We start from the raw sequence: 22,347 nt of genomic DNA on the forward strand, positions 1-22,347 counted from the left end.
GAAACTGTCTGAAGCTTTTTGTTTAACTGCACAGGTGCCCATACCCTTGCGTTTTCACCACCGATTTTTGCAGGAGCTGGCTGGCGACTTGGACTATGACTCTCTGGCAGCTAAATGGATACAGGATTTGCAGCTCCCCATTTCTGCGACTATGCATTCTCCAAGGGGCAAAATTATTGGTCTCTGCGGTGGAAAAGGAACGGTATTATAAGTTTTTGGTTCGGGCCTATTTTGCCCCTGTCAGAGCCTTTATAGCGCACATATGCTCTACTGACACTTGTCCTAAGTGTGCGGCTCCCAAAGCTTCTCTGGGCCATATGTTTTGGCTCTGCCCGGGCATCCGGGCCTATTGGAAACGCATTTGCCTGCACATTAAGTCTCTTTGGAACTGTACGTGGGTGCCTTCAGATACTTTTCTTTTCAAGTTGAAACTTTCCTTGCTCCCTGCTAGCCCGGGTGCTACTGCATTTGTACAGAAAGCTATCTTTATGGGCAATAAGACTATTCTTCAATGCTGGTTATCTCCGAATACCCCCACAGTGTCACACTGGCGGACTCAGATAATACAGCAGGCGGGATGTGAACGCCTAGCTATTACTGATATGGACTCTAAGCATGGTTCCCTTTATTTACGATGTTGGTTACCTTTTTGTTCTACTTTGACATCTACTGTACGTAGTCGATTACTGAATTAATTTATATGTTCTGTTTCTGTTCTGTTGAATATTGGAGTAGCTGTTCCTATGGTAGGGAGGGTGGGTGGGTTGGGGAAGGGGGGGGTTCTTGTGTTATGATCTACTGCTTGCTTGTTCCATTTCTTTGCTACTTATTTAAAACTAATAAACAGATTTAAACATAAGAGAGCTTATAATCTTGGATCTGATCTTTTGTTAGAATTCCTCCAATTTGAACATTTTTTGTAACAAGCATTGCTTCTTAGGCTTTACCCTACATGGTGCCATGATTATCTTTAGGTTTACTTGCATATTTTAAACTTCTGATTAGCTGTATTAGTGTATATATAGTTTTACAAAGTTTTATTTTTAGCAACTCAAATTTAATGGCAGAATGTTTTTATAAAACATCTGTAGAATTTTCGAGTACCATAGTTGTTTGAACAGAATCATAAACATAACAAATGGAAATTTCCCTTTTGAGTTATTTCATTCTATTATATAGTAAATGAATCTGCTTTAGGTTAGTACCATAATCTTCTTTCTGCATTGGTTTTGATGGTTCAGAGTTATTGGTAAAAGTAATTTATTAGAGAGGTAGAGGCACTGTTTTCATATATGGGTATATTTAACCTTATGGCAGAATCCTGGACCCCTGACACACATATATTCAAAACAGCACAACCACTTTGGAAGGTGTAACAAAATGTTTTATTGAGCCTTCTACCTGAGCCTATTCCCTCATAGCTTCAGGAAAGGCAAAGATATACTTTTAACTTTCATATCTTGTGGCCAGTGCAGCAGCCTGTACACTTTAGACAGTTAGGCATATCACATTCAGTCCAGCAACCTCAGCTTTTGGGTCAATTTCCCCAGTTGTTTTGTAACAGTCCTCTTGATGTAAACCACCCAGAACTAATATGGTGTGGCGGTATACAAAAATAAAGTTATTATTATTATTCTCTCAGGTTTAAAGCATCATAAGTCTGGTTCCTACTTCACTCATTAAGTAGTCCAAACAGAAGAACATTTTGGAGAAAGAAACCCCCTTTTCTCCAACAGCTCAGTTGCCACACCCCAAACATAGGACGGTCACATTTAAACAAGTATGTTCAGTTTACAGAGGTCTTAGATTAGAGGCTCGCCTCTCTAGTGTTTATCTGGATGGGTTCTCAGCTAGCTTTCTCACTCCAATCCTCCCCAGGGCTTGAGTGCAGCCATGCCTAGGGAAGTTCTCTCTCGCTCGATATCCTTGCAACTCTGGGACCTCCTCAAATGAATCTCCTCTGTGGCAGATAAATACCTCCCTACCGAGTCCCCCGAATCAGCAGGGTTACCTTGTTAAGGTGAGTCAGCACTGAGCTGTAAAGCCCAGTGCGGTCTGGGACATGTAGTCTTGCTCAGTCAGACTAGCAGCCCCTGCTGTATGGAGGTGGAATGGAAGCATTAGTGGAAGATAACTCCTTACTCTTCTACAAACCTTTACTTATACTTGAAGAATCTCTCAGAAAGACAGTGGTTTGTGTTACACCATTTTTATTTCATTATCACACATTATTTATTTGATAGATACTTAGTGTATAATATACTACATAAGTTTTGAGCACCAGTTCTTAATTTTATTAGGGTAGGTGTTTTAATGATGCATGCTAATGTTTGTTTTTATTTGTATTCAATATTTTTATATTATACATATTCTACGAATGTCTACATATTTTAATTGTTTTTTAATGTTTCACTATGTTTTCATCATGTTTCTATTATATGTTATGATTTATCTGCTGATTTGGTTGTTTATGGCGTTACAGACTCTTGAAAATGGAACGTGCTGCCAAAACACTGGCAATATCGCTTCTATAGCCAATAAAGCACTATTAGTTGAAATCCTTTGTGGTTGATAGCATCTTTGCCTCCCAGCTCTTATGTGTGGATATCTCTCTGACACACATCAGTTGCTATATTAGGATATGCAGCCTTAAGTTTCTCCAAGGTATAATACTAATGGGTAAGTTATTTTTATACATTTCCTTTACTTAAGACACAAATGGATGATTTTTGTACTTCCCCCAAAAAAAAAAAAAACATTTTCATTCACTATGAGCAAGTTCAATGCACATATCTGATTTCCAAGCAACCATCAATTTATATTTTTGTAAATTCCCCATTACCAAGAAATCAATAGAAATAGGACTCTTAAGTTTGAACATAGATATATACATACTTTCTATGGTGTTCCGTATCGTCTGAATCTTCCCTAAGCCATCCCTGACCAGTTATAAAATGTTTCCCTTGCAAATATGGGAAAAAATCCCTTGGAGGTAAATGATAGTTTCTTGCAATTCCCCAAATGTACTCATCTCTCCTACATCCAAAAACTGGTGAAATCTGATCAAACCCAACACTTCCCATGCAAGAAAAACACTACCCTCTCTAACAGCTGGAAAAGTTGGCTCATAACAAATAATAATAATAATTTTATTTCTTATATACTGCTATACCATAAGTTCGAAGCGGTTTACAGCAAGATTCATGCAATGAGAGTATGCGATGATTACGACAAGAGAAGAAAGCCTAGATTTAGTCTCCATCTTAGCCTTTACCCTATCCCAAATTCCCAACAGATGCATTACAAAAGGATTACTCAATGCCTGTTTATATTCACAAAGGTTTAAAATATCTATAATAAATGTCATAAAGAAAAAAAAGAAAAGAAAATATTCCTGTTTTAAGAGGTTTAAAAGGATAAAATTACCAACCAAAAATACCACAATAAATTTTGTACAGCTCTACTACTACTACTAATCATTTCTATAGCATTACTAGACTTATGCAGCGCTTTACAGCATGCTCCCCTCCCATTCAATCCCCTCCCAAAGAATTAACCTTGCTAGTCATGGAGATTTATTCATGGAGATTTATCCCCCCCCCATATAATCTAGTAAAATCTCTCTGCAACATTGAAAGTACATAAAAAGGGACCAAAATAGGCAGAGTTTAAAATAGAAATAATGGGGTGAAATATTCAACTTGAGAGCCACAATCCAGCTCCACCATGACAGTCAAAAACTATTCCATTTAGATAAATCAGAACGGATATTATTAAATAACAGCTCATAACTGGCAGAATACAAGCTTTGCAGATCTCTCATAAGATGAACCCTCAAATACCAAATTTGAGAGGGAGCCCAATGAAAAAGAAACAATTGTTTCAACAATTCCTCCTCCACAGAATCAATGGTTATTAGTGCTGTCCAATTCACCGATTCACTTCAGTGAATCGATTTGAATCATTTTCTTAAAAAAAACTGGATTCACTGATTCAGTGAGAACTGATATACCTCCAAGTCTCCTAAAGCAGCAGAAGCAGTGGACAGCCAGCAGAGGCAGCACTCTAAACAGGGTGCTCCTGGCCGGGGCCTTTCCTCTGCCACGTCACTAATAACACAGAAATCCAGAAGCAGAATGTTCATTGTGCTGCCTCTGCCTGCTGGCCACCACCATGATTGCTGCTGCTGCTTTGGGAACCTTGAAGGTATATCAGATCTCAAAGAGGGGGCATTTGGTCGGGAAGTGCTGCACAGAGGGATAGGAGTGAGGGATGAAAAGCTGCTGAACCTGGGAGAGAAGAGAGAGGAATAATTGTTGGACATGGGATGGAGGAGAGGAAGGGAGAGATACAACATAGGTAGAAAGTGGTGAGAGGGAGAAATCCTGCATATAGTGGAGGGGAAGGAAACATGCATGGAGAAGAGAGAGGTAAAATGCTGGACATAGGGTGGAGGGCAGGGAGAAATGGGAAAAGAGAAAGAAATGTTGCACATGATAATGGAGGTGAGGAAGAGAGAGATGCTGCATGGAGGGGAATAGAGAGGTTTGACCCATGGCAGGGAGAGAAAGAGATGGTAGACAGTGGGAAAGAATAGTTGGACATAGCAGTGGTATGGAAGGTACAGAGATGGAAGATGGTTGATAAGCATGGAGAAAGAAGAAAACTTCAAATGGCAGGAGATCCTGGCGAGCGAATTAACAGAAGACATACAGAAACCAGAGCCTGGGACCAACATGATTTCAATAATAAAATGACCAGACAACAAAAGGTAGAAAAATAATTTTATTTTCTATTTTTTGATTACTGTATGTCAGATTTGAAATGTATATCCTGTCAGAGTTGGTATTAGACAGCGAACATGAGCTAGGACCTAACAGTGAGAGGGAAAGTCTTTTTTGTTTACACCACAACACTGGCATGATATTGGAAAGGGCAAAGGGGGTGGGGTAGGTCAAAAGGCTACAAAATAAATCTGCCAGGACATTTGAAAAAAAAACAAACGCCCGATTTGGCAGAAAAGATTAATCGAATCGAAAAATCAATTCAAGAGGCTAAATCGAACTGAAAATTTTTTCCCTGAAATAGGGCAGGATTAGTGTTTCCCCTAATATTTCAGATTTATCAAAGTTAGACTTGAATCCAGCTATTGCTCCAAAATCCTTCAACTCTTTCATAATAATCAGAAGAATAAGACCAGGGAGATCCCATACAATAAAATATTATCAGCAAACAATGCTATTTTATGATGGTGTGTTCTATATTGGAACCACTGAATATCTGTCGAACAATGTATATTTTATTATATGGCCTGACAGGTAGGTAGAAAATATATCACTAAATAAAAAATAAAATTATAATTGCATGACAGCAATAAAGCCACAGAGATGCAAAAGCATTCATATTTTAAAGTTATAATACCACAGAGGGCAGGGCCCTTCCAATTACAAAATACAAACCCTTCTGTAAGTTGACCAGCTGTTGGCTTTTTGCCTGCAGGTCCATATTGCATGTGCAAATGTAAAGGGGAAAAAAAAACAATAGAAAGGAGAGGGCCAGGGGTGTATGGAGAGAAAAGATCATTCTGATGAATATGTGGAACTAAAAACATATTCTAGGTTCTGTGATATCATCTGTTATTGTCAGATCCTTCCACTCTATTCTACATTAGTGTTCAAACAATTTTGCTTTTCTAATGAAGGCAGGTATTTGTGCGATTTAGGGTACAAAAGAGGGAGGCAAAATGCTCCCCCTCAAAGAATTCTAGGGAACTAAATTAATGTCCTCAAGTGATAAAATGTACCAGAAATGCCTGTCACATCATTTCATGATCCAGAAGCTTCTCACACACATCCTTACCTGCTGTATCATTACATTCAAAGTTTATGATAGTCATTCTCTGGAAGCCAGAACTGCACACATCCCCCCCGGGAAAGGTTAAAGTCAGGTCTCCATCAGAGTATCTATTTCACATAAAAGAGAGTAATACATAAGCAGAGAGAACATACTTCCAGCACATCAAGAGCATAGGACATTAGGTTAAGAAACTCTTCGCTCATTCTACATATCTGCAAAATGCCAACATACTGCTTTCTGATATTAATTTGTTGGTCCAATTCCTGAATTCCCTCTTCCTGTCAAGTTATTTTACTAATGGAATAGGTGGAAAATGATTTAAGGGGAAAATAGATGGGCCATTTGACATTTATCTGCCATCATGTTTCTATGTTTCTACATATTTCAGCATCAGCCTTTCCTGGTAGCTGGTAAAATATTCAGGAATTTATAGAGCATTTTATCTAGTTTCATTTGGGCAATAAAGTGCCTTGCATAAAATTTAATAACCTATGAAGGGGGTACAGCACTCCCAAATCTTTAGTTATACTTTTTGGTTGGTGCATCTTAGCAATTTGTTCAATCATTCTGACATAACCCACTTGAGTGTCCATTGATAAATCTTTCATGAAACTTACCCATTTTTTTAACACTCAATCCTGCTCACACTATACAGAACCAAAATGAGATTTCCGAGACCTCTAATCCTTTTTAAAGATAATACACCCTCATTTCAATAGTCTTCAATGAACCTGCATAGCTGGGAAAACAGACCCCTAAAATATGTAAGCCAACTGTGGCATTTCATATACACAAAGTAAAGGAGGTACGTAGGGTCTGACGCAAACACAGTCATTCCATACATGGTGGGCTCTCCTCGCTCCTGGCGATGCTTATGGCATAGCAAGGACAGGAAGTCACTAAGGCTCAGGGAAAGAAGTGACAATCTTGTAATTTGTCAAAACAAGTATCAATGAAACAATATTAGGATCCCAAGATGGAACATTTCACTGAAAAACATTTTGTAACCCACAAGATAAGAAATTTCACTGCAAACAGTTTGTAATCCACAAGGTGAACAACAAAAAAAAAAAGGTGAGGGAAATCTACTTGTAACTTCTACAGCTATTCCCCAGAAAAAAAAAAAACCAAGAGGAGTTCATTCAATCCAGGGTGGCAAAATGATCCATTCCAGGTTTTCTGCTTTTATCCCAACCAGTCCAGAGATAAAGCAGGATAAGCATGTTTATTGTTCTATTTACATTTCTTTAACTTCTAAGCTCAGTTAATAAACTCAGGAAACATTCACAGCTTCTCTGTTTCTTCCTGAACGTATTTCTTTTGTATCCAAAACCTTCCCTCCCAGTAATATAGGAGCTTTGGGGCAGCGAGACTACGACGGGAACTCCCCACAGCCATTTCCTATTGGCGATCTACATGGGGCAGGAGTGTAGGAAGATTGCTCCTGCCCCGAAAGCCCGCTAGACCACCAGGTAAGGTCGGGACGCCGGGGGAAAGGCTAAACTGTGGGGGTTTTTTTCTTTTTTCCCCCTCCCCAAAAAATCGCGAATATGTGAAATCGCGATTGCCGAAACCGCGAATGGGGAGGAGGAAGTGTACTGCTGTTTTAAAATTGGGCTTCCTCCCTCTTTCTGCCCCCCATCAATGGGGAAAGAGCAAAGTTGCTTACCTGTAGCAGTGGTTCTCTGTAGACAGAAGGGGAATGCAGGCACACTTTCTGGTGAAGTCCTCTGACTGAGCCTAAGTGTCGGTGCTCTAACCTAGGTATAGTAAGTTTTTGGTTTTGTTTTTTAAACTTACTGAGCATGTGCACCTTGCCTTCTGAGCTCTTCCCTCTGCTTAGTCAGTTTTATTACTAGCTTAGAAAAAAGGTTTCATCGTGTGGGGATAGTGGGCGGGCAAGTGTGGCTGCATTCTCCTGCTGTTTACGGAGAACCCCTTGTTACAGGTAAGCAACTTTGCTTTCTCCGGAGGCAAGTAGGGGAAATGCTGACACACTTGTTGGTAAGTCACTAGCTTCAAGCAGAAAATGGGAGGAGGAAAAAATTTATAGCGCAAATAAATTGCAGAGGACTGATTGTCCAAACTGAATATCTTACTCTGAACTCTGGTCTAAACAATAGTGCTTAGTAAACTTATGAACTGAGGACCAAGTCACTGCTTTGCAGACATCTTGAATTGGGACAGATTTCAAATTTGCAATTGAGGAAGCTGTTGCTTGTACTTGATGTGTTCCAATCTGTCGGGGAGGAGACAGATGAGCTTTAGTATAGCAAAAAAGAGATGCATTGGGCAATCCACAAGGATATCCTTTAGAAACTGAGGCCTAGATTCTCAAAAAAAGTCATTAAAAATCGACACTCTGATAAAGCAGCCGTTCTGATAGCAAATTTTAAAAAGCGAGTCATTCTCCAAAAAACGCTCATGTAAATGAGGTTGGCGGAGAGTAGTGAAGACTCACTAAATTTGCATGTGCTGGTGATAGCAATGGGCACACGCGCAGAAAAAATGCGAAATTTTTTTTTAAAAAAATACCAAAACCCAAAAAACACACATAACAATGGAAGAGATGTTCAATCTCCCTCGCTGCCACACAATGCCCGCCTGTGCCCCCCCCCCACAGCGGGAGAGATGCTCACTCTCTTCCGCCGCCAAGTGACCCCCCCCCTCCGCAGTGGGAGAGATGCCTATTCTCTCCCGCCACAGACAAGCCCCCTCCCCCTACAGCGGGAGAGATGCCCACTCTCTCTCGCTGCATCACAACACACACACACACCCTGACCCCTCATCCCCCGTACCTTTAGATGGCTGGGATGCACCAGGGAGGGGCCTGAGGCTCTGATTGGCCCAGGTTAAGTCCCCTCCCATAGGAGAGGGCTTTTTACAACCTGGGCCAATCAGAGACTCAGGCCCCTCCCCAAATGCACCTGGACAGGGCCTAAGGCTCCGATTGGCCTGGACGCCCCATAGGAGGGGCCCCCCTTCCCCTTGCGTCTTCTTGGGAATGAGAAAAAATCTGGAATAGAATCCCTGGTAATGTTGCTGTTTGGGAACTTCTTCTATAGCATTGTTCTGTAGCAACAGGGAGATCTCTTTTGCCAGCTGAGGAATGTGATGATATGGTATGCTGGATGCCTAAGGAAGATGAGCATGGGGATGGTGAGGAAGGAAGTTGAGGGAGTAGTACCCTTGAGAAATGATGGTTAGAATCTAGTTGTCTGTGGTGATTTCCTGCCTTGCAGAGAAAAAAAATAGGTTCCCCCCCCCCCCCGGTAGAGGGTCAAAAACTAGGAGTAGGTTTAAGGAGGTCTGCTTGCAGTCTCTTGAATGTTGCTTCTGAGCATATGAAGAAGATTGTGATATCAAAGAAGTAGCTCTGGTATAAGGGTCCTCCTCCCTATATACACTCTGCCCTTAAAGGAACCCAAGCGAATCAAAGAGATTATCCAAACAATGGAAGACTGGATGATGAATCACAAACTAAATCCTGAAAAACTCAAGTTCTTCTTTACAAGCCCCTCGAACCTCCATGAGGAACACTTCACAATCAGGGGTACAACCATACCAATACAGTCCATTATCAAAATACTAGGAGTGATTCTAATCCAAAAAATGACTATGGAAAACAAAATTGCCACAGTGGTTTGCAAAGGCTTTACAGCACTCTGGAAACTATGATCAATCCGTTCCTACTTTGACATCCTTCCCTTACAATATATTAAGAGGAAACGACCTGTGAAGGAAGCAGTGGGGTCATTAGATGACCATGGAATAAAGGGAGTACTAAAGGAGGACAAAGACATCGCCAACAAACTGAATACATTTTCTGCGTCTGTATTTACCGAAGAGGATATATCCAATATACCAGAAGCCAACAGGCTATATACTGGAAATGAAGACAGGAAACTGACAGGGTCGATGGTCAGTCTAGAAGAGGTATGCAGACAGATGTATGCAGGTATGCAGGCTTAAAAACGATAAATCCCTGGGACCGGACGGCATCCACCCGAGGGTAATCAAGGAACTGAAAGGGGTTATAGCTGAACTGCTTCAACTAATAGCCAATCTGTTGTTCAAATCAGGAAAGATTCCGGAAGACTGGAAAGTGGCGAATGTTACACCGATCTTCAAGAAAGGTTCGAGGGGAGATCCGGGAAACTACAGACCAGTGAGTCTGACTTTGGTACCAGGAAAAATGGTAGAGGAGCTAATAAAGGACCGCATCATCGATCACCTTGACGGACACAAACTGATGAGGACTAGCCAGCATGGCTTCAGCAAAGGAAGATCTTGCTTGACAAACTCACTGCACTTCTTCGAGGGAGTAAATAGGCAGATAGACAAGGTTGACCCAGTCGACATCGTATATCTAGATTTTCAGAAGGCGTTTGACAAGGTCCCGCATGAACGTCTAATTTGAAAAACTGCAAGCCATGGAATTGAGGGCGATATACTCACGTGGATTAAAAACTGGTTGGCGGATAGGAAACAGAGTGGGGATACATGGACAATGCTCGGACTGGAAAAGCGTCACAAGTGGAGTGCCACAGGGTTTGAAGCTTGGACCTGTGCTCTTCAACATATTTATAAACGACCTAGAAATTGGCATGACGAATGAGGTGATACAAAGTTATTCAGAGTAGTGAGGACACAGAAGGATTGCAAAGACATACAATGAGACAAACACACTTGAGGAATGGGCCGTGAAATGGCAAATGAGGTTCAATGTGGATAAGTGCAAAGTGATACATGTTGACAACAAAAATCATATGCACGAATATAGGATGTCCAGTGCTATACTCAGAGAGAGCCCCCCAGGAAAGAGACTTGGGAGTACTTGTAGACAAGTCAATGAAACCATCCGCGTAATGCGCTGCGGCGGCGAAAAGAGCAAATAGAATACTAGGAATGATTAAGAAGGGAATCACAAACAGATCTGAAAAGGTTATCATGCCATTGTACCAGGCCATGGTACGCCCCCACCTGGAATATTGCATCCAATACTGGTTGCCATATATGAAAAAAGACATAGTACCGTACTATTCAAAAGGGTCCTGAGAAGAGCGCCAAAAATGGTTAAGGGACTGGAGGAGTTGCCGTACAATGAGAGGCTAGAGAAACTGGGCCTCTTCTCCCTTGAAAAGAGGAGATTCAGAGGGGACATGATCAAAACATTCAAGATACTGAAGGGAATAGACTTAGTAGAGAAAGAGAGATTGTTCATCCTCTCCAAGGTGAGGAGAACAAGAGGTCACTCGCTAAAGTTAAAAGGGAACAGATTCCATACAAACGTAAGGAAGTTCTTCTTCCCCCAGAGAGTAGTAGAAATCTGGAATGCTTTTCCAGAGGCTGTTATAGGGGAAAGCACCTTTCAGGGATTCAAGAAAAGGTTGGATAAGTTCCTGCTGGAACAGAACATACGAAGGTAAGGCTAGACTCAAATAGGGCACTGATCTTTGACCTAAGGGCTGCCACGTGAGTGGACAGCTGGGCATGATGGACCACTGGTCTGACCCAGCAGTGGCAAATCTTATGTTCTTATGATCCTTAGCATGCTAGAATACTGCAACCTCAACTACATTTCATGTTCCAAGAAACACTTCAACAGACTCTGGAAGATTCAGCACACAGCGGTGCGCCTTATCTTTGGCCTAAGGAAAACTGACCACATCACGCCTTACTACAAGCAAATGCACTGGCTCCTGATTGAGGCTCGATCTATATTCAAACTAGGTTGCTTCATGTACAAGGCTCTCTATGGCCTCCTACCAAACTACTGAAGTATTTGAGTTAACCCCCCCACCCACCTTTTGTGCTCTAACCCCATCTTTGCCTACCCCTCCCTGCTAGGAAAACCTAAAAAGCTTACGTGATAAAACTAATATCATATCAAGCAACTCATTACAGCCAGGAATTACTCCCCATTATAGGGTCATCTTCGTCATATATGTTTTTCAGGCGAGGCTTAAAAACATATTTGTTCAACAAATTCCTAGTAGAACACTAAACCCTGTGCCCTCTTTGCTCGTCTCTCATTCTCCTCAAGACAAAGGAAAGCTCTAGGTAAGGACTCATTCCTCCCCTACCATATTTATATCTGTACTGAGATCCAAACTCTGTTCATTTCATGAGTTCTCTTTATATCGCCTCACCTGTATTGTATTTGACTCAGACCTGCCACAAGCTTTTGTTATTTACACTCCTCTGTTTCTTGTCATTGTATCCCTACCTCTTATGTACGATCCTCTATTTAATCCGTTAACCACATCAAACTTCACAGTGTATCGCAATATACAAATAAAATTTTATGTTATGTTTTTATTATGTTAAAATAACTCTGAGGATAATATTGTTGAAAAAATTGCTGATGGTATGATCTATAACAGTGTTTTTCAACCGCTGTTCCGCGGCACACTAGTGTGCCGCGAGATGTTGCCTGGTGTGCCGTACGGTCAGGGCCGCCATCAGGGCAGTACCACCAGTCTAGGGAGAGGGGCGGTCCGCCCCACATGGACAGGAGAGAGCTGGACGGGGGACCCGCGGAGTTCAATACATCTCGAGCCGCGAGGCTCGTCTTCTGTTCCTGCCTGCCCTGCAGCTAACATATAGCCAATCGCAAGCGTTCCCCGATGTCAGCACTGACGTCGGAGGGAGGGCTTAAGCAAAGCCTGCCCTCCGACGTCAGCGCTGACGTCGGAGAATACTTCCGTTCGGCTATTTGTGCGCGGCAGGGCAGGCAGGAAGCAGAAGACAAGCCTCGCGGCTTGAGCTTCGTTTTGCTGAGAAAGTTGCAAAGATGGGCTGGGAGGCAAACACGGAACACAAAAGGGGGGAGGGAGTGCGTTTTGGACACAAGGCATGAACTTGGGAGAGAGGAAGGGAGGGAAAGAGATGCTGAGGTGGGGGAGGGAATGGGTTTTTGGACACAGAAGGCATGGACTTGGGATAGAGGAAGGGAGGGAAAGAGATGCTGAGGTGGGGGAGGGAATGCGTTTTTGGACACAGAAGAAATGGACTTGGGAGAGAGGAAGGGAGGGAAAGAGATGCTGAGGTGGGGGAGGGAATGCGTTTTTGGACACAGAAGAAATGGACTTGGGAGAGAGGAAGGGAGGGAAAGAGATGCTGAGGTGGGGGAGGGAATGCTTTTTGGACACAGAAGAAATGGACTTGGGAGAGAGGAAGGGAGGGAAAGAGATGCTGAGGTGGGGGAGGGAATGAGTGTTTGGACACAGAAGGCATGGACTTTGGAGAGAGGAAGGGAGGGAAAGAGATGGTTGTGTACACGGGGAATAGAAGAAAGGAGAATTTTTGGTCATAGGGAGGGAGTGAGGTACAGATAGTGGCATACCAGGGTGGGGGGGGCGGTCTGCCCCACCCCGGGTTTACGTCCCAAGGGTGTGCACAGCTGGCCACCCACCAGTGTTGTCCCTAGGCCGGCAAACTGCGGCTCTTTAGCCACTTGAGTGCCACCGCCGCCAACGGTGTTGTTGGCGGTGGCAGCATTATAAAATACTTTCTTTGTGTTTATTTGATTCCTATTCAAGAGAATTACTTTATATATAGTCAATATAGGCACAGAGTTAAATTTTTTAACATTTTCTAATGGTGGTGTGCCTCGTGATTTTTTTCATGAAACAAGTGTGCCTTTGCCCAAAAAAGGTTGAAAAACATTGATCTATAAGAAGAAGCAGTGGAAGATCTGCAAAAAGGCTGGTCCTGAGGATGTGCTGAGAGCTCTCGAATGGCTGTGGACATTTCCATGAGTTGTGAGACAGTAGCCATCACTTTCTCACCAAAAAGACCATCTTCCAGACAGGGGGCATCTGCCAATCTGTCGTGGAGATCTACCCTAAGGTCCGAGGCTTTGAGTCAGGCTGTGCGGCGAGCTGCAATTGTAACTGCTGCAGTTCTAGAACTCTTGTCATAAGCATCATAGTTAGTTTTAATTAAATGGTAAGTGGACTCCTGCAATGCCATGTAGAGATTTGGAATTTCCTCAGGAGAGGCAGTGTTTAATTGTTGCAAAATGGAGTGTTGAAAATGTAGAATATGCAATTGATGAGCCATGATTTTTGACGTTAGCATAGAGCACTGATAGACTTTCCAACCGATCGAGTCCAAGAAACAATAATCTTTCCCTGGATATGAATTGTACTGAGACTTTGTTGATTTAGACTTATGAATAGCTGACTTAGAAATACCATAGAGTAATGTGATAGTTCTTGTAAATCATGTCCAGGTGCCTTTTCAACCCTGTATTTAAGCTCTAGGCACCTGGAAGCAGTGGAAACCGATTAGGGCTTTTGCCAGTTAGCAAACTGAAGATCTTGGAGGATATGATGCACTGGGAATGCAATTAATCCTTTTGAAAGAGTTTGGTATGATTTAAGGATTGCTTGAAAATCCTTTTTATCCACTGACGTAGCAGTCTGGTTGAGACTTAGAAGAGTAGAAACTTTCTGCAGGAACTTGGGATAAGAATATTCTTCTGGTTGGTCTGGCTGCAGTGATGGCTGCACTTGGGAAGGAGGATCTGTAGCTAACAGAGCACGGATTCAGGGGAATCATACCATTCATGGATAGGAGATGTGTGCTGTTGAGGTGAAGAGCAGAGAGATGTATGAGGAGACCAAGCAATATCCGGTGGATTTGAAAAAGGTTCTGGGTACAAAAGATCCAGTGAAGGACGCTGCTCAATGTCAGGGCACTGTTCAATTTCCACTGAGGTGGAAGGAAAGGGTGGGAATTGGTGCAGTAATGCAGCACTATCTCATAAAATTTTGTAAAAGCGAGAAATAATTAACCACTGTATGCATTGAAGTTTGTGCCTGTGGAGAAACTGCTGGCAGTAACTGAGGCATAGAGAACTTTTTAGGAGGTCTGATGTCCTCAGAAATTTGGGCTGGAGAAACTGGCCTTTTTGTCCTAAGTTGTGGCTTAGAAGAATTCAAAAGGTTACCTGCAGAATCCTGTTTGGGGCAGTTTAGGACTGAGGCAGAAGCAGTGCCCGTGGGAGGCCTCCCTGTCTTTTCCTTCAAACATAAAGTAGTGGGTTGCTTCTGTGGACCACGCACCGACTTCGTGGAAACTAGTGGAGGAGGTGTTAATGACATGCCTCCATAACAGGCTTGCTTCTTCTTGGTGCTGGCTACAGGTGCCATTTTAATTTTTTTCCAACAGCTGCAGCAGTGGAGAGCTTCCTTCTCCCATCGGTAATGAACCTGGGCCCTGAAGGGAAGGATCAAACTGCAATAGTAGCAGCCTCGGGGATTGCTCTTAGTCATTGGCATGAAGCACCGCTGTGAGGGAGCCACCTTCCATGTCTGTGAAAAAGAAAAGTCATCCTGGTCCTAGCAACTGCCAGGTTAAAATAGCAAGGAGTTTGCCACTAAGAGAAAATTTGACAGCGATATCTTTTATATTTTTTTTAAGTCTGACTAAAAAGAAAAAATTCTGGTGACACTCATTGTTGTGTATTAGTTGTTGTTTATTTTCAAAGAAAAATAGAAAGTAAAATACCGCATTTTTCGTTCCATAAGACGCACCTGACTATAAGACGCACCCACCTGTAGAGGAGGAAAAACAAGAAAAAAAAATTCTGAACCAAATGGTGTTTTAGTGGTGGTTTAGTGGTAGGCTGGGACAGGGTAGAGGGCACGTCTAGTGGTGGGTATGTGTAGTGGCAGCCAGCCAGCCCCCAGCCAGTGCCAAGCCAGTCAGCTAACCCACCCCAAGCCAAGCCAGACAGCCCCCAGACAACCCCAAGGCAGCCAGCTCCAAGCAAAGCCAGCCCAAAGGCAGGCAGGCAGCTCCCTAGGTACCTTTTTTTGCCATCCTGACAGTCTAGCACTCTTTCCACGCTCCTGCCTCGGTTCCCCTGCTCTCTTCCGGCAGCGGCACACCCTTGCACGAGGCAGGCGCATGCTTTTTGCGTGCCTGCTTGGTCCCTCACTGCATTCCAAATGGCTGTCTGTCAGTTCTCGTGGAAAGCGCACTGGACCGCCGGGATGGCAAAAAAGTTACGTTTTTGTTGGTTTTTTTACATTCGTTCCTTAAGACACACCCTTATTTCCACCCCCTTATTGGGGGTGGAAAAAGTGCATCTAATGGAGCAAAAAATACGGTAAATGATATTATTCGAATGAGTTCATTTTCTCTTTTTTTTTCTTGAAGAGGCAAGGAGAGAGGAGAGCTGTGACCTGTCAGGAGCCCAGTCAAAAAAAAAACCGGACTGCGTTTGAGTCCCTTCTTAAACATTCCTAGCATTCTATCTGCCCTTTTCGCTGCCGCAGGGAGAGGAGCTCGGAAGGCAAGGTGTCTGCACATGCTCAGTAAGTTAAAACAAACAAACATTACTATACCTAGGGGAAAGCACTGGCACTCAGGCTCAGTCAGAGAACTTAACCAGCAAGTGTGCCTGCATTTCCCCTGCTTGTTTCTGGAGAAATAAGATTTACTATGAATCTAGGACACTGACTGGGTTCCATGGGATAAGGTTCCCTTCCCCTCTCCCCTTCAGTATTAGAGTTTCACTCTTGGTCCCAAAGAGATTTCGGATGGCCTGGGTCCCTATGAGGTAGTCGGGTCACATCAGAAAAAGGGACCTTATCATAACAATTATCTTCTGATTCTCTTATTACTAAAACTTAATGGTGCTGTATCTACAGGTATGTTATGTAATAACTAAAAATTATGTTAATCCACAGAAATTACTCAGATTCCTATAAGAGACAATCCTACAGAACTGGTATTACATAAGATGTTAAAATCAAGGTCACTTCGGCTCTATACAAGGCTTTACTTGATTTAACAATGGGGAACTTTCTGCAACTACTCATTAATAATGTAATGCAAACATAATGCCCAATTTAGATGAACTCGACTGGTCTAGTATCTAATATGATGCTCACCATATTTCTATTGCAAAAGGGACAATCTTTGGTTTTGGCTTTTCTATCACATCTACAGATAACGAACCTATAAATTAACACTATCTCTAACCTATTCTACTAAAAGCAATATAAACTCTGAAGCACACCTGTACATGTAGCAGAATTGCGATTGTGGATATCCAAAAGCTTGGAAGGAAAGAAGAGGTGCTGCTGTTGGAAGATTTCAACCTGCCGGATGCGGACTGGAATGTACCGTCTGCGGAATTGGAAAGAAGTAGGGAGATTGTGGATGCCTTTCAAGAGGCTCTGCTCAGACAAATGGTGATGGAACCCACGAGGGAAAAAGCAATATTGGATCTGGTCCTCACAAATGGAGAGAGTATCTCTAATGTTCAAGTGGGTGCTCACCTGGGAAGTAGCGATTATCAAAGTTTGGTTTGATATAACGGCTAAAGTAGAGAGCAGCCGCACGATACTTAAAGTCCTAGATTTCAAACGTACGGACTTTTAATGCAATGGGAGAGAACATTACATTACATTAGAAATTTCTATTCCGCCATTACCTTATGGTTCAAGGCGGATTACAAAAGAATTAAAAAACGGTGGGTTACAATGGAAAAGCAATTGTCATTTCTAGAGGTAAAGAGTAGGTTAAGTAGTTTCTGTGTGGAGGGAAGAGGGAGGGAGGGAGGACGGTAAGTTTGAAGTTAGTACTGTTTCAGGAATTTCTTGAAGAGTATAGTTTTTATTTCTTTTCTGAACATCTTGTAGTCTGGGGTAGTTATCAGTAGATTGGAGATTTGGTTATCTAGTTTAGCTGCTTGAGTGGCTAGGAGGCCATTGTATAGTTTTTTCCATTTTACTTCTTTGATCGAGGAGTGCGTGAATGGGGTGTGTGTTTTTCTGTGTCTGACTGAGGTGGTTTGGATGAGGCGGTTGTTCAGGTAGGTTGGGCTTTAAGGTTTTAAATAACATACAGTATAATTTAAATAGTATTCTTTCTTGGATTGGTAGCCAATGTGAGTTGATGTATGCTTCTGTAATATGGTCGTGTTTCCTCAATGAGTAGATGAGTCTCAGAGCTGTATTTTGGATTGTTTGTAGTTGTTTAGTCATTGTAGCAGGGCAAGGGAGGTAGAGGATGTTGCAGTAATCTAGTAGACTTGGGATTAGTGATTGTACTATAAGCTGGAATTGTGTTCTTTCAAATAATTTCCTGACTTGTCAGGTTTCTCATGACTGTGAAGGATTTCTGTATTGTTTTATTTATTTGCAGTTGCATGGTGCAGCATCGGTCAATAGTCATTCCTAGTAGTTTTATGGTAGTTTGAAAGGGATAGTCGATTGTGTTAATTTCTATATTGGTTATGGTTGGGACTTTGTTGTTTGAGGATGAATTTAGTTTTGTCTGTGTTGAGTTTCAGTTTGTGATCTTTCATCCAGGTCGCTACTGTTTCTAGTTTTTGGTATAGTGTGTTTGTCATGGCAGTCTTTGGCTGATCAAAAGGTATGAGAATGGTAATGTCACCTGCAAAGCTGTAGGTGGTTATGCCTAGATTATCCAGGTATGTTCCGAGAGAGGCAGTGTATAAGTTGAAGAGAGTAGAGAATAGTGGGGATCCTTGTGGTACACTGCAAGGGTTGGACCAAGGTTCAGATTTTTCTTTATCTGATTTTACTCTGTATGTTCTGGATTTTAGGAAACCTTCAAACCAAGAGTATACTTTATCTGAGATGCCTATTGCATCCAAAATTTGCAGTAGGATGTTATGATCTACCAGGTCAAATGCTGTGGTAAGGTCCAGTTGTATGAGAAGCATTTTTTTTCCTGTGCTGAGGTGTTGTCTGGCTGTGTCTATGAGGGAGCCTAGTAATGTCTCTGTGCTGAAGTTGGATCTGAAGCCAGATTGCGTGGGGTGAAGTATATTATGGTCATCTAGATAGTTGGTGAGGTGTTTAGCTACTAGTCTTTCTGTCAGTTTGACATATAGAGGTATTGAGGCAATGGGTCTGTAGTTGGATGGTTGGCCTATTGGTCCTTTAGGATCTTTTTGGATTGGGGTGATGGTGATTTCGCTGAGGTCAGTTGGGAGGAGGCCATCTGTGAGCATGGTTTGTATCCATTGCAGAAGTAGAGTACAGAATTTTGTGCTGGAAGTTGAAATGAGATATGATGGGCAGTAGTTAAGGTCACAGGATGCATGGCTGTACTTTTTGTAGAATTTATTGAGTTCAGACCATTGTATGTTGGGGAATTGAGACCATGTTCTGTCAGCTACAGTTGATTCTTTATCTGTGGGATGAATTGTGAGTTCGTTTAGGTGGGATGGAGAATAATTGAGGGTGGCTCTGGCATTTGTAATTTTGTTCTTGAAGTGTTCTGCTAAGAGGGTGGCTGAGGGGAGTGGGTATTGTTAGTAGTCATGTAGGGTTTGGTGTCTGTTAGGTCTTTTAGTATTTGGAATAGTTTTTTGGTATCTTGAGTTTCTGTGCCTATTAGATTAGTGTAATGTGTTTTTCTCTTGTCCTTTAGTAGTAGCTTGTATTGTTTGCTAAATTTTTTTCAGGTGGTTTTCGTGTGATCTAGGTTAGTTTTTCTCCATTTTCTTTCTAGTCGTCTGCATTGTCTTTTAAGTAGGAGTAGTTCATTGTCAAAACCATTGATCTGATCTTCTGCTGATTCTAGTTTTGGTTTTTAGTGGGGCTAGTTCATCAAGGATGTTGGTAGTCAGATTGTTCCACTGTGAGATGAAGTCCTTGGGGTCACAGACCTGGATTGTTTCATCTATTTTTGTCCAGAATTTGGAGGGGTCAATGTGTTTGCGTGAGGTGTAAGTTATTTTTTTGGGTTTAGGTATGGTTTCGTTCTTGGTCCAGTTGATGTTGAAGGTGTATGTGTAGTTGTCTGACCAGAGGAATGGGGACCAGGTTCCATTAGGTGTTTGAATTTCTGGGGTGGATGGTTGAAGGGTCACGAAGGCTGCGATGTCAAGTTGGTGTCCTTTTTCATGCGTGGTTTGTGGGTTTAGGATTTGGAAGGATAGGGCGTTGAGAAATGATAAGACAGTTTTCTGCTGGTTTGGATGCTTGGTCTTCAAGGTATAGGTATGTTTAGATCTCTTAGGATGAGGTTGTATTCTGCTGTTAATGAGTTTTGGTATATTAAGTTTTCAAATTCAGATCTTACTATGGTCCAGTTTCCTGAAGAAAGAGCTGTTAGGATGGGAGGACATAAGAGAAGTGGAAAGACAGTGGTCTAAGCTGAAAGGAGTGATAAAAATGGCTACGGATCTTTATGTGAAGAAAATAAATAAAAACAAGAGAAAAAGAAAGCCGATATGGTTCTCCAAACTAGAGGCGGAGAAAATAAAGATGAAAGAGTTAGCGTTCGTGAAATATAAAAAAAAAACCCAAGAAAAGGAGTGCAGAAAGGACTACAGGGTGAAACTGAAAGAAGTCAAGAGAGAGATACGTCTGGCGAAAGCACAAGCGGAAGAACAAATGGCTAAAAATGTAAAAAAGGGAGACAAAAATTTTTTCTGATATATTAGTGAAAGGAGGAAGATGAAAAATGGAATTGCTAAACTAAAAGATGCTGGGAACTGATATGTGGAGAGTGATGAGGAAAAAGCAAATGTGCTAAACAAATACTTCTGTTCTGTGTTCACAGAAGAAAATCCTGAAGAAGGACTGAGATTGTCTGGCAAAGATACACGAGAAAATGAAGTAGATTCTGCGCCGTTCACGGAGGAGGGTGTTTATGAGCAACTTGAAAAACTGAAGGTGGACAAAGCAATGGGACCAGACGGGATCCATCCCAGGATACTAAGGAAGCTCAGAGAGGTTCTGGTGAATCCTATTAGACTTTTTCGACAAATCTCTGGAGCCGGGAGCAGTTCCTGGGGATTGGAGGAGAGCGGATGTGGTCCCTATTCACAAAAGTGGTCACAGGGATGAAGCAGGAAACTACAGGCAGTGAGCCTCACTTTGGTTGTTGGAAAAATAATGGAAGTGTTGCTGAAAAAAAGGATAGTGTACACTTCCTTGAATCTAATGGGTTACAGGATCCAAGGCAACATGGCGTTACAAAAGGTAAATCGTGCCAAACGAACCTGATTGAATTTTTTGATTGGGTGACCAGAGAGCTGGATCGAGGACATATGCTAGATGTAATTTACTTAGATTTCAGCAAAGCCTTTAATACGGTTCCTCATAGGAGACTGTTGAACAAACTTGAAGGGCTGAAGTTAGGACCCAAAGTGGTGAACTGGGTTAGAAACTGGCTGTCAGACAGATGCCAGAGGGTGGTGGTTAATGGAAATCGCTCAGAGGAAGGAAAGGTGATTAGTGGAGTCCCTCAGGGTTCGGTGCTGGGGCCGATCCTGTTCAATATGTTTGTGAGTGACATTGCTGAAGGGTTAGAAGGAAAAGTGTGCCTTTTTGCAGATGATACCAAGATTTGTAACAGAGTAGACACCGAAGAGGGAGTGGAAAATATGAAAAAGGATCTGCAAAAGTTAGAGGAATGGTCTAATGCCTGGCAACAAATTCAATGCAAAGAAATGCAGAGTAATGCATTTGGGGATTAATAATCGGAAGGAACCATATATGCTGGGAGGTGAGAAGCTGATATGCACGGACGGGGAGAGGGATCTTGGGGTGATAGTGTCCAAAGATCTAAAGGCGAAAAAACAGTGTGACAAGGCAGTGGCTGCTGCTAGAAGGATGATGGGCTGTATAAAGAGGCGTAGCCAGTAGAAGGAAGAAGGTGTTAATGCCCCTCTACAGGTCATTGGTAAGGCCCCACATGGAGTATTGTGTTCAGTTTTGGAGACCGTATCTGGCGAAGGACGTAAGAAAACTTGAAGCGGTCCAGAAGAGGGCAACGAAAATGATAGGAGGCTTGTGCCAGAAGACGTATGAGGAGAGACTCGAAGCCCTGAATATGTATACCCTAAAGGAAAGGAGGGACAGGGAGATATGATTCAGACGTTCAAATACTTGAAGGGTATTAACGTAGAACAAAATCTTTTCCAGAGAAAGGAAAATGGTAAAACCAGCAGAGGTTGAAGGATGGTAGATTCAAGAGCAATGTTAGGAAATTCTACTTTACGGAGAGGGTGGTGGATGCCTGGAATGTGCTCCCGAGAGAGGTGGTGGAGAGGAAAACGGTGACTGAATTCGAAGAAGCTCGATGAACACAGAGGATCTATAATCAGAAAATAATATTAAATATTACATTACATTAGAGATTTCTATTCCACCATTACCTTGCGGTTCAAGGCGGATTACAAAAGAGTTATAAATGGTGGGTTACAATATAGGATCATTGGTGAATTCAAGAGAAGTTGAGAAGGCGGATTACAAAAGAGATATAAATGGTGGGTTACAATATAGGATCATTGGTGAATTCAAGAGAAGTTGAGAAGGCGGATTACAAAAGAGATATAAATGGTGGGTTACAATATAGGATCATTGGTGAATTCAAGAGAAGTTGAGAAGGCGGATTACAAAAGAGATATAAATGGTGGGTTACAATATAGGATCATTGGTGAATTCAAGAGAAGTTGAGAAGGCGGATTACAAAAGAGATATAAAT

At 42.2% G+C, this 22,347-nt stretch overlaps 1 protein-coding gene across 1 annotated transcript in view; it reads right to left on the minus strand.

Annotated features, from left to right (window-relative positions):
- IGF2R (insulin like growth factor 2 receptor) overlaps positions 1-22,347 on the minus strand; it is a 358,657-nt gene that overhangs the window by 259,907 nt on the left and 76,403 nt on the right. The window contains exon 10 of the mRNA XM_033935794.1: positions 5,860-5,963. Coding sequence (XP_033791685.1) covers positions 5,860-5,963 — 104 coding nt within the window. The remainder of the gene's footprint in view (positions 1-5,859; positions 5,964-22,347) is intronic.

This window comes from Geotrypetes seraphini, chromosome 3 (assembly GCF_902459505.1).
Source record: "Geotrypetes seraphini chromosome 3, aGeoSer1.1, whole genome shotgun sequence".
In the NCBI taxonomy this organism is placed as follows: domain Eukaryota; kingdom Metazoa; phylum Chordata; class Amphibia; order Gymnophiona; family Dermophiidae; genus Geotrypetes; species Geotrypetes seraphini.